Raw genomic sequence first — 16,553 nt, forward strand, 5'->3', positions numbered from 1 at the left:
AGGAAAATGGAAGCAAGAATCAGGGATGAGGAGGGAAAAAAAATAAAATAAAACAAGAACAGTTCCTTAGACAGACGGCTAATGAGTGAGATATGAACTCCACTCATGGCACTTCAGTCAGAGAGAGAGAGAAAGAGGGAAGGAGAGAGGATGAGGGGGAGAAACAGAAAGAAAGCGTGTCACTCTGGCAGGGTGGACAAAGAAGGAGAGGCTAGGGTGGGAGAGGCCGGGGGACAGTTGATGGGGCAGTACAGGTGGGAGAAGATAGTGGTCAGAAGCAGAGCAGAGGTAATGGAAATAGAAACAATCAGTGTTGATTAAGGGCCTACTATGTACCAGGCACTGTTAGGTTCTTTCATTCTCTCTGGGATCTCAGGAGTTCCCTGAAGGTAGAAACATTTACAATGGATGATGTACCACATGTGGGGAGGAGTCCAAGATCACCTCCCAAGTTTCTATCTTGGGTAACTGGGAGGAGGATGATGTCGTTAACTAAGATATAAGTAAGATGGGGAGCACAAATTCATGGCCTCGGGTCTCCCAATCCATCTCTTTGAAAATCAAGATTCTAACAAGGCATTCGTACTTGGGGGAAGAGAAGTGACATTCATTGTGCTCCAAATAATGATTGGTATTTTCATAACATCAGAAAATGTGGGTGCTTATTGCACATTAGATACTCTGATTAAGATGTTTACACCCATTAGCTCATTCAAAACCCTGTAAAACAGGTACGATTATTATCTCCATTTTATTGACTAGGAAATTGAAGCTTAGAGAAGTTAAGTACTTGCCCAAGATCACAGAGCTTCTGTGAACCCATGTCTTCAGATTCCTTAGCCCTACTATATGTCAGATATCAGGCCACAGGCTTAATTTTCATATAATTCTCACATTTTCTATGAGATAGGCTTATTATCTTAATTTTCCAAATGAAGGAAGTGAGGCTCGGAGCACTGAAATTACTGGTCCACCCTCTCTCAGCTGCTAAATGGTAGAGTGGGGTTCGGACCCAGCATTTGTGCTCTTTGCACAATGCACACCTGCACATCTCTCTTTGCTACTGCTCAATCTATTCCTCATGCAACTCACTCAAACTCGACCTATAGATCAAGAGTCTGAAGAGATGTATTAACCAATTGCAATGTATGGACCTTGTTTGGAGCCCGATTCAAACAAATGGTTAGTAAAACCACTGAGAGGACAATTGGGAAAACACGATATTAAGGAATTACTATTGATTTTTGTGAGTGGTGTTAACATTGTGATTATGTTTTAAAGAAGGGAGGCCTTTTTAAAAGAGAAATATGTGCAGATGAAATAATACAGTGGTTGTCGAAGTGTGGCCTCTGGATCTGCAGCATTGGTATCATCTGGAAACTTGTTAGAGAAACAGATTCTCAGCCCAGACTTGCTGAATCAGAAGCTCTGGGGGTGGGCTCAGCTATCTGTGTTTTAACAAGCCCGGTTATGAGTTGATCTTTGTTGAAGCTGGGTGATGGGGACGTGGGGTTCATTATAACTGTTCTCTCTCCTTTTATCTGTGTTTGGAAGTTTTCCACAATAAAAAGTTTTCAAAAACTCAAACCGTTTTTTCTACAGTGCGCCTTAGCTGCTCTCTCCTCACTCATCTTGGGCTCTTCTTCTCCAGCTCTCCTCCGTCGGGAACATTCCCTCCTGGCTTCAGAAATGGCAGCTCTCCTTATTCTCCTTATTTGCCTCCAGTTTTACAAACCTTTGGGGCTCCTCCTGCTCTTGCCCTCTCTCCTTGCCCTCCTGCTAAAGGTTTTCAAGGACCCGTCTCTCACCAGTCTCCATTTCTCTCCCCTCGGCATTCTTTGTCACGGCTCACTCTGGCTGCAGAAACCCATTTCTCAGAGGCACCAAGGACCGCCCGCTTTGTCCAAGACATTTTCTCTGCACTTGCGACTTTTGTTGACACTGTTGACACCCTGCTCTCTTTAGGTAGTCTGTTGCTTCTTTTCTTTCTCTTAAAAAAGAAAAAATTTGCCTCTTTCAACTTTTAAAAAATTTAATTTGTGCAACTGTTTTAACATGTAACAGATTTGCTGTTTAAAAAAACCCAAACACTACACAAGTGTAACAAGTAAAACTGCCACCTTGTTTCCTGGGACACTGTCTTTATAGTTTGCTTCCTACTGCCCCAGCCAATCCCTCCGGGAGGTCTGAGTTCATTCCTCCTCAACCTCTGCCGTAGGTTCCACAGGACAGCACTTACTCTGTGGAACCAGAAGTCCACAGCCCATGGATTCTTCAGGTTGAAGGACGGAGAAAGTTCAAGGAGGAGGAGTAAATGAAATGCAGAAGAAGAGAGCAAAAGCAGAGCCAGAGTCAGTGTGAGGAGGATGGCCGATAGCTGCCTAGAAGTGGGACACGGCATGAAAAGTCCCTCATGAATGTTCAGCTCTGACGACTCCCCAGACCTTTCCCTTCCTTGAGTGCCGTTGGTTCTCCGTCATGGCTCTTGGGCTCTTGTAGGAGCTCTGAGGCCCAGAAGCATCTTGAGAGGGCTTATTGATGACACACTGTTCAGCAAGAGAACTTAGAATGAAGACTCACTGTCATGCACCATGGCTGCCTCTGCCCCGAGCTGTGAACGTGGACCCGTCCTAGAGGGCTCGCTTCCCCCCAGCAGCCAGCACTATCTGTGCACTTGCTTCTCCTTGTTGTCCCCAAAGCCATCAAGCCACTGACTTACCGACAATCTACCCATTGTCATATTTATCTGAATTTGTCAAATTGTATCTTCATTGCTCTTCTAGGAGTTTGCAGACCTTCCTGAGGAAGTCACTCAAGAAACTTGACTCCCTATTTTAAATTGTTAGTCATCCTAGGCTTTGTGACTTCTTGAAACTTGTCTTAAGATGTTGTCAATGTTAAAATTACTAAGACTATGTAGAAATGTGGGAAAGTGCTTATGATCCAGTGTAAATTTTTTTTAAAAAGTAGTATACAAAATACGGTATATTTACTGGATAGTAACAAGGTAGGTATTTTTTGCTGACGTGGACAAGAACAAGAATGGAACATGCACGAATGAAGTTATCATCGGGTAGGATGGATTAGTGGGCAATTTCCTTTTCATGAATTCCCTCTAACTTCGTATGTAAAAATCACATGGCTGAAATGTTTCCCTATTCCAGCTCAATGTTTAAAGTTCTCTTTCCAGTCTTGGCCAAGATTACTTTGTCCAGCATCAGACTCTGTGCTGAGTCTTCACAAGATCACCATGTTGCTCATCCCGCAGGCGGACGACCGTGGAATTATCTTTCACTTCCCTGTACCTCCCCTTTTGTCTGGACAATGGTAACAAGTTAGCACTGTTCCGTCCATAACTTTTCTCTGCCGTCTTCCCCATTTCTTACCATTTTCCTTCTGTTGACAGCTAGTTATACTAGGCCTATTATGATGAGATTTCTCTTACTCACTATCTCTGCTTTGATTTCTTTCCTATGAACTGGGCCTGTGTTAACTCGTTTCTTCTCTCAGAGGGGTAACGAGCCCAGGATCTTTCTTATCACAGACAGTTCTGATGCCTTCACTAAAAACAAACCGCTGTATAGCTACAACATCAATCCACTTTGTAATTATGGATTATTGTGTCCTTCCAAAATATCTCAAAAGAATTTTACAAAGTCTTACTGGAATTAAGTGGCACCATCTCCAGTATAGAAAAGAAACGACTGAGGTGTTTGAGGCATTTCCCCTTCCCACTCCCTGCAGGGGAAACAGAATTTGAAGAGAGAGCCCAAGTTTCTAGGTTCTAATTTTCAGATTCTTTGAACATCCTTTAAGGACCCTCACTGTATCTTGCCATCATTTCTACCACCCACAAAATCCTGTCAAGTCGAGAAAACAGAGATACTAACATAGAAAATAAGTTTTGCATATCAGTGTTAAGAAATTGAGATGCAGACATAAGTAATCTAGTTCTAATTTATTCCACTTCAGAGTGAGCCCCAAACTCTTACTTCAAGGATGCGGAGTGGGGTGGGCATGAAAAAATTAGCTCCATAGGTAAGATCTCTTTACTCGTGTCAGTGGGCTCATAACTCAGCCTCTCCTTAGGCAGGTATCTCTAGTTTGCTGGCTGTGTTGTCTTGAGTGGGAGAGCTAGGAAGCCCTGGCCGCCTACCTGCTCTGCTGGCCACCGGACATACCTGAGCCCTGTCTTAGGGCTTGAGAGGAAGCTGCATCCTTGCCAGGGCTGGCCTCTGGCCAGAGAGGCAACTCCACTTGAGTGGTCTGTTGGGAAGCTCACTGGCCTTCACCTGTCCATGCCATAAAGCTAGCAATGTTAACTGCACCAGGCTTCCAGCCTACTGAGCTCTCGGTCAGGCACCGGAGCCAAAACAAGGTGGCCCACCTCAGTACACGAACTCCAGCTGGCCGCAAAGCAGAAGACTCACACTGCGCGTCCCTAGTACTTTATCTCCAGTGGAGAAGAATGCAAACTGAAGTGTAAGCAGCTGGGGGCTGCTCGCCAGTTTTCTTTGAAAGGACCTGAAATGGGGATCAGCTCATAAATTCCTGCAATTGTGGAGAACTAGAGTATCAAAGCAAGAGGAAATTACTAGCTTATTCCAATAGTATGAGGCATCTCTGAGCTCAGGAATACCTCCCAGTTCCAAGACTCCAGTGATCAGGCATTTCCTGTGGTAAAGTGGTTCTGAGTCTACTTGTTTAGAATGCATCATTGCTTCACTAGGAAGACTGGTTTGTGATGACAAAAGCTACATTCTTGAGAGGCCAATGTGTAGAATTATGGAGGGAAGCGATTTCTGGAAATCTTCACTTATTCTTCTCTGAGGGTTCACAGAAGTTGGTGTGGTTGCTCAAACTGGGGAAGTCAGTGGGCTTGCCCAAGCTAGGGAAGTTGGTGGGGTTGCCCAAACCAGGAACTATGGGGTCAAATAACCCCTTTCAGCCAGTCAAGACCCTTCTCCAGCAGAGGACTACCACCTACGTAGTGCTTAATATGTGCCACTGTGCTAAGTTCTTCACATGCCTCACTTATTATATTTATTCCTCCTTATTGCCCTTTGGAGTATACATACTCTATGGCCCTCATCTCTTTAAAAACGAGGAAACTGAGACTCAGAGAGGTTAAGTGACTTGTCCAAGGTCACACAGGTAGTGAGCAGTGGAGCCAAGTTTCAAAACTCAGATTCATGTGATGCCAAAGACCTCTCGCCACTACCATTTGGCCTCCTTAACCCTGGGCAAGAGTTGTCAGAACTGATATTAGGACTATTTACTTTAGGTTGGCACCTGTGATGTTGCTGGAATGCGGTCTGTGACTGTGCTTTGGTTTAAAAGACCGAGGTGAGAGAGGATGGTGCTTCAGACTGAGAACAAGAAGAACAGGATCTGGATCAAACCCGGAGGAGAGTGGATCCAATCAGCAGGTGTGAAAGGAGAGACAGATGTGAGAAACCTTAAGCTACCAAAGTCTAATTCTATCTCTTAAGCATTCTTGGCGTCGGCCAACCAATTTTCAGAATAATTTACCTGGAAAGAAGTAAAACATATTGCGTCAAGGTTTATTTTCCACTTAAAACGCTAACTCTCTCTGCATAGGATTTTGAATTATTGTCATTTGTTATGAGTCATGCAGAGTGCTTTATAAAAGTCTCCGCGACAAGCCATTATTCCCCACTCGACAGAAGAAGCAGCTGAAGGATTCCATGGACACATAATTGGATCAGAGTCACCAGTTACCATGGTAACCAGACTAGCTGAAAACTTACGGTCCCTTGTTGGAATCCAGCTTTCATTTTTGAGATTAGTAAACCAAGGCTGAGAGCAAAATAAATTTTTTTCTTTTATTTCAAGCCCACTCTTAGGAATATTTTGTGTATGTCAAGTGCGTTTGTTTTCCAAACTACTTTCACACATAGGGTCTCATCCCACACCCACAGCCCTGTGTGGGGTTAGACATGTTTATTTTGACTTACGGATCAGAAAATGGAAGCATCTACGGGGCAGCTGAGGGCCCAGAGCTGGTTCCTGGCAGAGCTGTGAGTCCGGCATTCTTTCCTGTGAGGCACATTGCCCTCCAGCCAATCCTGCCTGAAACTGAGCAGGGCAGCTACGGTTCACACAGAGGTTACGACTCCAAGGCACAGCTGCAGAAGCGAAGAAGCAGATGTGAACAAAGCTACAAAGTGACTGCATTTTGAAGACCTAGACATTTGCACTGGGGTCAGTGGGGCCTTGCAAGTCTTGGCCTAGAGGTTCTGTCAGCCACTGCCCAGTCAAAGGAGACCCCTTGGCCTTTTCCTTCCTTCTTCCTTCCCTTCTCTTCCTTCCTCCCTCTCCCTCTCCCTGCCCATCTCTGCCTCCATCCACACCCCACCCCTGTTCCTTGGTCAAGACAGAGCTCATTAATATAATAAGGAACTCTGCGGTTGGGCTCATATTCTCCTCCTTTGCTGGAGAACTGTGTCCAATCAAAGCTCTGTGGTCTCAGGTTCCTTGTATCACATTCCGGCAGAAGCTCTGTGCACTGATCAGAGGGCAATATCCCTCAGGAACCCCACGTGGCTTGGGGAGAAGGACACAGCCGCATCCCCTGTCTATTATTTGATTGCCAGAATTGCCACTCACAGCATCTCGAAAACTGGAGAATGCACATCTCAGAGGGATCCAGAAATAAATCGTCCCCATTTGAGGCATTTGTGAGGACAGGCGTGGAAAGAGCCTGCCTGGACCTTGGAGACAGAATCGTCTGGTTGAGAATTCAGTCTCCGCCACTCAAAAGCCTCATGAACGTGTGTAAGGAATGGATTTAACTTTTCCAAGCCTCAGTTTCCTCATCTGTAAAGTGGCAAACCTAACACCATCCCCACAGGTTGTTGTAAGAATGAAGTGCCACACACAGCATCAGGCAAACAGAAGGTACTCACTAAATGTTAGTTCTCCTCCCACCAGTCCTTTCTTCAGCATACAAAGGTGCATTCCCAATTGATTGACTCTATTTGAAGAATTAATCCTAAGAAATAAAATTCTCTATACTCAAACCTTATGCCTGAAAGGCCAGCGATCAGCCGTCTAAAGGGCAAATACCTCTAAATGGCACCAGATTGAGAAAGAGGAGCCTGGTATTAGCTGTGTATTTCAGAGGTTTTATGAAGTCACAGAATCTAATCCTTACACTGATAATGTCTTCCCTCACCGCCCAGGACAGAGTGGCCCTCTCCTGGTTATACATCAATCTTCTATCGCACTGATTACAATCGTAATTATAGAGTTCTTTACGAGATTATTTGTGTTTACATACTCTCCAAGAGCAAGGATCATGCCTAGCATGGTTCCTGGCACATGGAGGGGGAATGAATGAATGAATGGTCAAGTTTCTACTTGCCTCATCTCATTGCAGCCATATATCAGTTCTGTTAGTGACCCCGGGGCTGGCATTATGACCTGCACTTTTCAGATGAGGAAAGTGAAGCTGAGAGAGGTTGTACCACTGTCAAGGCCATGCAGTAAGTGGTGGGCAGGCACCTCAGCCCAGACCTGCTGACACGGAATCTCGTGTTCCTTTCCTCCACTGTCCTCTGCCTTTTGACTTGTCAGCCTCGCCCTCACATGGATCCAGATGGTGACATTTTAGAGGAGCTCTGCTCCCTGGAGCCTTCTGTCTGGGTGTGTCATTTGGTGGCCAGTTGCCACATTTTGAGTAATGAAAGTCCCTTTCCACCCTAACCCACTGAGTAATGGGTTATTTATCGGCTGACAACAGCCCCATCTGAAGATGGTAAAGCAAGTCTGCACAAGTGCAGCTTCACAGGCCTCAGGAAGCCTCCGGGAGAGAAGGTTCCCAGAGTTGGGCACTTCAGCTGCTTAGCTTTGTGCTATTTGGGGGGGCACCCTTGACATCAGTTCTTTAGAAGCTTGGTCATTCCATCCATTTCTCTTTGCTTTTCCCCTTCTCTGATCTCCTAAGACTAAAAAAAAAAAAAAGAAAAGAAAAAAAAACTTCACTCAAAGCACTTAGGGTAATTGGGTCTCAGTTTATGTTCTCAATTCCTTTTTAATTGCTATCCATTCTTTACTAATTAACCAGGTCTCTGATCTTGACATGCAGTAAACATCCCAGCCCTGTCCTTTCTCTCCATCCAACCCAGTTCACAATCTTGCCTTACTGTTCTATTAAACTCCTCTTTTTTCAACCTGCCCATTTCTGGAGATCCCTGGAGAACACTTAGAGGTACAGGTTCAAGGAGAAACTGAATTTAATGTTTAGCCAGACCTAATATCTAAACACCTAAATACCAGACCTAAACACCTGGAGTGGGGGTAACAAAATGTGTGTACATGGCCCGGTTTACCTTAACTAGTTGAGAGACGCAGGGCAAGCGATTTCACCTCCATGGGTTCCGTACGCACCTCTCGGAGCCCTCAGTGGCTCCTCCCCAACCTCTCACGTTCCTTTAGGACGTTTCTTCTTCTAAAGCCCATGATGACAAATCAGAGACACAAATGTCTTCAGAACCACAAGTGAGAGGCTTGCTGACTACTCCAGAGGTCACTCAAGGCCCTTTCTCAGGAGTAGCAGGCAGAAAAGGTCATCCTTAAGCCTACTGTAGTCTGGAAGTGCTTGTGACAAGGTGGAAACTACTTCCTTAAAAAGGCTTCGGAGCCCTTTATTAACCCAAACAATAGCTGAGCTGATAGGGACAGAACAATAGCACTCCTTGAAGTGTGGGTGGCATGTGCTTTCTGGTGGCTCTCAGCAGAGAAGCTGCTCTATCCCTCCAAAGCTACCAGGGACAAGTGGCTTCACGGGCCATCGAGGCCAGCCTGAGAGTCCGCTTAGGCTGAGGGTCGGCACAGACCTGAGAGCAGTGAGGGCTGGTCAGGCGGCTGTGGCCAAGAGAAGAGGGCGGGATGGGCAAGGTCACAAAACCGGGCGTCATGTACCAGGCTGGGTAGGGCACCCTACCATGTGGTCTGAGCAATGTCTGTGGGCAGCAGGGAACCAAGAGAACAGGCAGGGTCACGGAGCAGGAAGGAAACTGAGCCCAGCACAGGGTGCAGTGCAGACACATTCAGAGGGCCCAGGGAAGCCAGAAGGACAAATGACAAGGGTGGTGAGAACAGCAAGTGGCAGTGATAGCAGCAGGAAGATTTAGTGAGCATTGGGAGCGGCAGGTTAATAAGACCTTTGACTTAACAACTGAACACGGACTAAATAAATACAAAGGGGATCAGACTCACGTGTATATGACCAGATGTATGTATACACAGATGTATTTTGACAAGAACACAGACATATGAGAACAGTGGGCAGAAATGAGCAGCAGGTGATGATAATATGCCCTGGGAACAGATCTCAGACCCTGATCTGGACCAAGTAGTACAGTGCCTGACACACGGCAGGGGCTGGATAACCAACGTGAGTCCCCTTCTTCCACTGCTCTCCCAGAGAAGGAACACGCCAGCTTCCTAGGGAATGGATCAATACTTTGAACTGGCATGACCCTTGTCTACTCACCTGTTATTAGGGGAAAGTCTAAGGGCTTAATAAAGCTCTTCACTGTGCACCTGCATCTTGCTATTCACCTATTCTTCATTCACTTGTGTCTACATTTCAAAGGCAGGACATTATCAGGACGCACTGTACGATCCGCAGAAACTCTGAATTTGAATGCAGCCCCTCTGCTGTCCTATCCAGTCCCTAAGGGGTGCCCAATCCAGGCAGGCAGAGGATTGGCTCTGAAAGGGGCTCTTGTCCCTACGGCATTGCACTTAGGGGGCTTCTCAGTAAGGGCAGCGACAGACCAAGGCCGTGGCCACTGAAGCGAGTCCCTAGACGCACCCTTCCTGACGCGGCCGAGGCGGGCGGATCTCGCCCACGCCTGCCCGCTGCTCGCACGGAGAACCGGGTTCCCAGGTGAGCCCGGCCCGGGGAGCGCCGGGGTCGCTGTCCTGCAGCGCGCGGCTGAAGTCAGGGCTGCAACTCACCTCGGACCTGGGGCGCCAGACCTCCCGTAGGCAGGGCGTTCTTCCCCCCGCACGATGACATCATGTGTTTGGGGCTGAGTCGCTCCATAAAAGCAGTCCGCGGGGAGCCGGCAGCCCAAAGGTCGAAGAGCTGGCCACGGCGCCGGGCTGCGCACACGCGCCGCCGCGAGCACGGGAGTCAGAACAAGGAGGGGGAGCCGCCGCCCGCCCCGCGGGAGCCGCAGCCGAAGATGCCCCAGCGCAGCCTGCACGCGGCCGCCGTCCTCCTGCTCCTGAGCTTAAAGGAACAGCCTTCCAGCTCAGCCCCGGTCAACGGTAAAGTTTCTGCCCCTTCTTTCCTAACAGTCACGAGCGCTCAGCCACACCTGGACATAAGGATCTCCTGCGGGGCTCTCTAAGGACGAAGTAAAATCATTTTGGGGGAGCAGGGAAGGACAGGCATAGTATCAAATAGCGCAGTTTTTAGAAAGGATGCTTCGTTTTCCGTTGGAATGCACGACCTGCTGCGGTTGCCGAGAACGCGTTGTCTTCATTTTAGATATGTCAGTGTGTTCTCCAACCACCCGCAGCTCTGGAGGGGTGGCTTGGGAACTTGCGAACCGGGGAGGAGAAAGGGAACCAGGATTTAAAATATTGTGCCTCGATCTACGTGCAGATCGGAGAGAAGTGGCTGGGGCATTCTGAGCGCCGGCATTGCCAGGGCCGGTTTGCAGTCGGGGCAGCGCAGCTGCAGGTCCCCCGACAGGGGTGGGCGCTTCCTTTGGAGGAGAGACTCCTCACCATTAAGTTTTACCTCCAAGCCAAAGAGATTTTGCATCTCATCCTTAATCATTGTTTTTCCCCAGAAGCGCTCTACGATCCTGAACGTACATGTGTGTATGTGTGTACGTGCACTCAGAAGAGCATACACGCCTTATTTCTGAGTGTAATTAGGGCCCTTCACCTGGAAGGGCTGGAGGCTGAGGGTGCCTAGTGGGGTGGCAGGAGGAGGTGAGGGGACGTGAACTGTGGGCTCAGGTCCAGGCAGTGAGTTGCTGTGAACAGCCAAGCTCAGGGGAGTTCATCCTTTGGAGCAAGAGGAGGATGCCAAGCTTTTGCCTGCCTCTCCACCAGCTGAGTGACTGCTTTTCTTGGGGTGGGGGTGGGGGGGGGGGGTAGATGGTGACTTGTTTGGAAATTTCCTGCATAACTGATGGTGGCTCCTGCCCTTGACAGAGTTTGCCCCAAATTGAGAGATATTTGTAGATGCTACGATTCCTGGACCCAGGTTGGGTTGAAACGTTTATAGAAGGGCCCAAAGTGACTATAGTGGCTGAAAATCGATCCTCTCAGCTCAGCAGTGGTGGTGGAAAATTGGTCCTGCTCAGCAGCGGGGAAGCTCAGAGCCTCCTCCTGACTTGGAGGTCATTGTGCCCGTGGGGCAGGGCAGGGGAAGCAGGCCGAGCTGGACTGTCAGCAGCTTTGGCATCATTCTTAGTTCAGTTTAAAGCCACTGGCTGGCATGATATGCTTGATATTATCTCCCTCATCTGGTCGGGGAGAAATAGAAGGTAGATGGGAGAAAGGAGTCATATAAAAGTGGAAATTAATTTTCAAACCTGCCAACTTTGATACCTATTCCTTTCTCAAGAAAGCTGCGCTGAGACCCTAAATCTCACCAGAAATCTAGGGCCAAAAGAGAGAAGCAGCCATTCACTGGCTGTCTTTCCCAAAAGCTTGTTACTCCTCTCAACTCTGGGGCAGCTCCTCCTCCCTTCTCTCTCTTCCCGTGCCCTCCCTGCCCCTCTCCTCCCCTCTCCTCCTTGCCCTTCCTACTCCCTCTGTTTCCCTCCTCCTTCAGCCCCTCTCCCCTCCCCATTCTCCAAATTGGGTGGGAGAATGTGCAGTAAAAAATCCACTTTGGGGCCAGCCCCGCTGGTCCAGTGGTGAAGTTCAGTGTGCTCTGCTTCGGCATTGCAGGTTCGGTTCCCAGGTGTGGACCTAACCACTAGTCTGTTAGCAGCCGTGCTGTGCTGGCAGCCCACATACTAAAAAATAGAGGAAGACTGGCGTGGATGTTAGCTCAGGACAAATCTTCCTCAGCAAAAGAATAAAAAACAAAACAAAACAAAACTCTACTTTCACCTCCCACTGAGTAGCCAGCCTGCCTCCCCCTAGATTCTAAGAATACAATTTTTATTCTATAATTCCTCATGCAGACTTCTTGGCTTTTTTACCTACCTTAGGGGACGAGGTCATAGCAAAAATCACTGATGTGTAGAGTGTCAGTATTAACCCAAGGTTGGGGGTGGAGGGGCATTAAGGTTGGGTAATGGGGTCTACCCTTTGCCTGGAACATTTAAACTTCGAGCAGTTGGCACTAGTGAATGTCCGAGAAAAATGTCTGGGGTTGGGGAGGGAGGGTGCAAAATAAGGTGAAGTCAGTGTCTTCTGGAGAAATCTTTGACTTCTTAGTTGCTGTGGGGGAATCGTTCAGTGAATTCTACAGAGCCTGCTCTGCCTGAACTTGGTGTGGAGAGCTGGGCTGCCCAGATAACGGTTACTCAGGGAAGGTCTAGCACCCAGGACAGGAGGCAGGCAGGGCCCTGAACCCCTCACCTGGGTCTTTGCAAATAGCATTTTCTCAGCAAGCGCCCAGGAAATTCTCCCTGTCCGGTACAAACTGGGCCTGCGGGTTCTAGCAGGCGTCAGGCTGGGCCTCCCAAGTCTCCAGATAGAACAGATGACCTTCTTGGGAAGGAACACTTCCCCTCCTGGAAGGGCCTGCGCCCTCAGGGAGCCACTGAAGTGTAGCCACAGGGGCCTTGCCCTGGCCTGCCTTATGGGGTCAGTTTAGTCTTGTTAAGACTCCTGCCCTGGGGCCGGCCGGGTGGCACAGCGGTTGAGTTCGCACGTTCCACTTCTTGGGCGGCCCGATCCCGGTTTCGCCGGTTCGGATCCCGGGTGTGGACATGGCACTGCTTGGCACGCCATGCTGTGGTAGGCGTCCCACGTATAAAGTAGAGGAAGATGGGCACAAATGTTAGCGCAGGGCCAGTCTTCCTCAGCAAAAAGAGGAGGATTGGCAGTAGTTAGCTCAGGGCTGATCCTCCTCAAAAAAAAAAGACTCCTGCCCGTAAAGCTAGAGGCAGGGAACCAGGAGGCACCATTTCCAAATAAAGCAAACACATGCACACACACACACATCCTTTATAAAGTCTCCCTGAGGCCGCTTCTGAGCTAATGGTGAACCAGACTGGGCCTGACCTTTATGCGATGAACCCCCTGACATTTTACAGTGTGTCTTCTCCCCAGCCTCAGCTCCTGAGCCCCTCCGACGCTGCCGTTTACACCCAAAGCCCCAGGTCCAGAGGACCACTCAGACTTGCTCAGAAAGAGGAGGCAGGAGAGTTTGCTCTGGATGCTGCTGCTTTTCAAGCACAAGTCCCCGGTCTTGTGTCCCCACTGGAGGCCTTACAGTCCCAGATGTCCACTCTTTCACACTGTGCCCTGAGTGTTCTCATCTGAGGATGAGAGCTGCAGTAATAGGAGAAGCCTCAGCTTAGTAAGCTTTGGGGAGGAAAGTGGACATGGAGGATACTGGGACTATGACTGGATTTCAGGGAAGGTGCATTGAAAACTTCTGGCCATGGCAGTACCGCTCGGAGGCAGCAGATGTTTTTCTGGTGGCCTCCAGAATCGCTGAAGTGGCCTGTGTCTCTCGAGAGAAGCAGTAGGATGAACCTCCCGGGTCCTTGTGAAATTTTATATCCCGGGCTGCCAAGTGCTCTGCCCAGCTAAGTGGCAATAATCTGGCTTCTCTGTCTGAAATCCATGATTGTATTTTAATAGCGAACCCCTCAAACAAAATGCTGAAGGAAAATGATCAGAAAAGAGATTTGATGTCTTCCAAGGCAAGGCTCTCTTTGTCCCTTTTCACTATCGTTTCAGTAAAAGGGGTGGTAGCAGATGTGGGGGTCACATACAAGTTTGGTTTGCCCAAACGTGGTTCTGAATGTCTTCTTCCAATCGCTAATTCGGGGGAGGTTCACCTTGGGGCTATTAACTCCTGTGGGGTCCATAGCAGGTTTCAGGGGTTCTGTGGACTTCCTGAGGTTAATTGTACATGGAATTTTGTGTCCAAGCTTCTGGGCATTTTCATGGGGAAAAGCTCCGTAGTACTCATTGGATACTCTATGGGGTCTGCACTCCCTCCACTATCCCAAAGGTTGGGAAGGAGACTCACAGATTCCCTAAGTTCTGGGAAGTCAGGGAGCTGTGGAGAGACTTCTTAGCAGGCACTGATCTTCCCTTTCACCTCAGTGGACTTCCATTTCCTCATCTATAAAATCAGGTGACGGCTGCAGCTGTGTGAAGAGCTCTCAGTCCTTCTCTTCCAGGGTGGGCTGTCAATAAATCATGCCTAACCTAAACAAATCACAAGGGAGCAATATAGGTATGTTCTATAGACATGTGGCGATAATGCCAGAAGAATCGTTGTGAAAAGATTCAAAGTGGTTATCCTAGGGAGCGGGGAGATGGCTAGGGGGTGTCAGGGGACTGATATTTGTATAAAAAGCCTTACAGAGCCATCTGACCCTTTAAACCACGTACAAGTGTAATTTGATAAAATTACCAACTGAACTTGAAAATTAAAAGCAAAATTAATTAAAAACACTGAGGCAAAGAAATGAAATAGAACAACAAAAAGTATGAGATTGAACCAGCTTAAAAAAAAAAATCAAAGCCTTCTTTTAGCTTTTAAAGACCACAACTGGCTGGAGTAGGAAGTGCCCAACTGTGATAAGAGAGCAGATTGCTGGTCAATTACATTTTCCTGCAAATCAATTCCCGAGAGAGAGAGGGGATGGGAGAGTCTTCCCCTTCCAGCTGTACCCTGTGACCAAGAAGCCTGGAGGCACTGGGAGAGGCTAGGAGAGAGGGACTTGGGAGTTGAAGAGTCCCCTTTGTTGGAGGTGTCCCCTGAGACACCCTGAGTCTCAGTTGGGGGCTCAGTCTCCTTCTGGAGGTGCAGAGGAGGTGTGCAGGCAGCGCAATGAGAGCACGGCTCTGCAATGACTTTTTAGAAACTGTGTTGATGTAGGAAGGAAGGACCTGTGGTGTGAAGGGTGGAGGAGGAGGAGTAGGTGACTTTCGTTACATTCCTGGCAGCATTTCTCCTACACATTCCTACCACCCCTGGGATTCTAACCCAGATGAAGGTGGCAGCTCCCTCAAAGAAAACTTTTCCTTTTGAGACTCGTTTTCTGCTCTTTATGGACTGTCGTGAGCCATTCTCCAGGATATGTTGTTAAGTGGGAAAAAGCATGATGCAAAACAGTGTCTCCGGTATGCCAACCATTTGGATGAGGAGAGGAGAGAAAGAATAGAAATGCCTGTGTGTGTGTCGTCAGACTTCGTGCTGTGAAGGGGTTCACGGTGACTGCGGAGACTGGCTGTCTCTAGAGGAAGCAGGGAGGTTGTGGGGAAGGAAGAGATTCCAGCCTTGATGGCTTTTGGGTTTTGAGCCTTGGGAATTTATTACCTATTTGGATAATAAGATCTGGCTTCTCTAAGATGTCTCGAGGGGCCGGCCTGGTGGCGCAGCAGTTAAGTTTGCATGTTCCACTTCTCACTGCCCGGGGTTCGCTGGTTCGGATCCTGGATGTGGACCTGGCACTGCTTGGCAAAAGCCATGACGTGGCAGGCGTCCCACATATAAAATAGAGGAAGATGGGCATGGATGTTAGCTCAGGGCCAGTCTTCCTCAGCAAAAAGAGGAAGATTGGCAGTAGTTAGCTCAGGGCTGATCTTCCTCAAAAAAAAAAAAGGATGTCTGGGAGGCTTCCCCTCAAGAAGCCCTTCCCAAACCATGAGCCCCTGCACCAACCCGCTGCCTGTGCCTCCCACCCTTGGGAGCATGGTTGCTCAGAGAAGCAGTTGTTCTGACACAGACTGAAAAAGTTTTAATTTCTGGGCATCCACCTCCTTTTCAATTTACCCCTTTCAAAATAAAATCTGTAGTGTTTTCTCTAACTTGTTCAAGCTCAATTATACTGACTTGCTTTGTTTTGTTCTTTGCAGGATCCAAGTGGACCTATATTGGTAAGTAGAGATCTTAAATACTTTTTGGAGGGATGGCTGTATCTAATGAGAAAGCCAGAAATGCCATGATCTGTGGAGATTATTTTGGGGGTTTGAGACGAGCAGTTCTGGTGCTGTTAAAAGAGGGCACAAGGACTCTCTGAAGATCGCTCCATACAGGTGGCATACAGCACTTTTTCCAGCAGATGGGCCTGCTCTGTGCACTTGAACTGTGAGTCAGAGCCTTAAGGCTTCCAGATTCCTGCAAGGATTTCTCCCAAACCTCCCAGGAGAAGATGCCTAGGTTATCCCCAGACTGCAAGGACGCTGGGCAGGAGAGAGACTTTCTCCTCAGTACGACATTGATCCAACAATAAACAAAGAATAAAGGGCTCCTTTCTGAAAGTTTGGCTCAGGCCCCAGGACGTACACTGTCAGTGTGTCTAGAATTAACTTCTTGTTGCCATGTTTGTAAGCAAGTAATGGACGAAGTGGTGATG

At 48.2% G+C, this 16,553-nt stretch overlaps 1 protein-coding gene and 1 long non-coding RNA gene across 3 annotated transcripts in view; one reads left to right on the forward strand and one right to left on the reverse strand.

Annotated features, from left to right (window-relative positions):
• Positions 1-2,026: 2,026 nt before the first annotated feature.
• LOC123282907 (uncharacterized) lies at positions 2,027-10,126 on the reverse strand. The gene is made up of 3 exons (XR_006523242.2): positions 9,991-10,126; positions 5,979-6,149; positions 2,027-5,532 (listed from the first exon to the last, which is right to left on the reverse strand). It is a non-coding gene; the product is annotated as an uncharacterized lncRNA (long non-coding RNA).
• The window catches only part of CA12 (carbonic anhydrase 12), a 49,685-nt gene continuing 42,920 nt past the window's right edge, over positions 9,789-16,553 (forward strand). For both annotated transcript variants that reach the window (XM_014850704.3, XM_014850708.3), the window contains exons 1-2: positions 9,789-10,305; positions 16,054-16,074. In XM_014850704.3, coding sequence (XP_014706190.1) covers positions 10,053-10,305; positions 16,054-16,074 — 274 coding nt within the window. In that variant the 5' untranslated portion in view covers positions 9,789-10,052. The remainder of the gene's footprint in view (positions 10,306-16,053; positions 16,075-16,553) is intronic.

The sequence above is a fragment of the Equus asinus genome, chromosome 2, assembly GCF_041296235.1.
Source record: "Equus asinus isolate D_3611 breed Donkey chromosome 2, EquAss-T2T_v2, whole genome shotgun sequence".
Classification (NCBI taxonomy): Eukaryota; Metazoa; Chordata; class Mammalia; order Perissodactyla; family Equidae; genus Equus; species Equus asinus.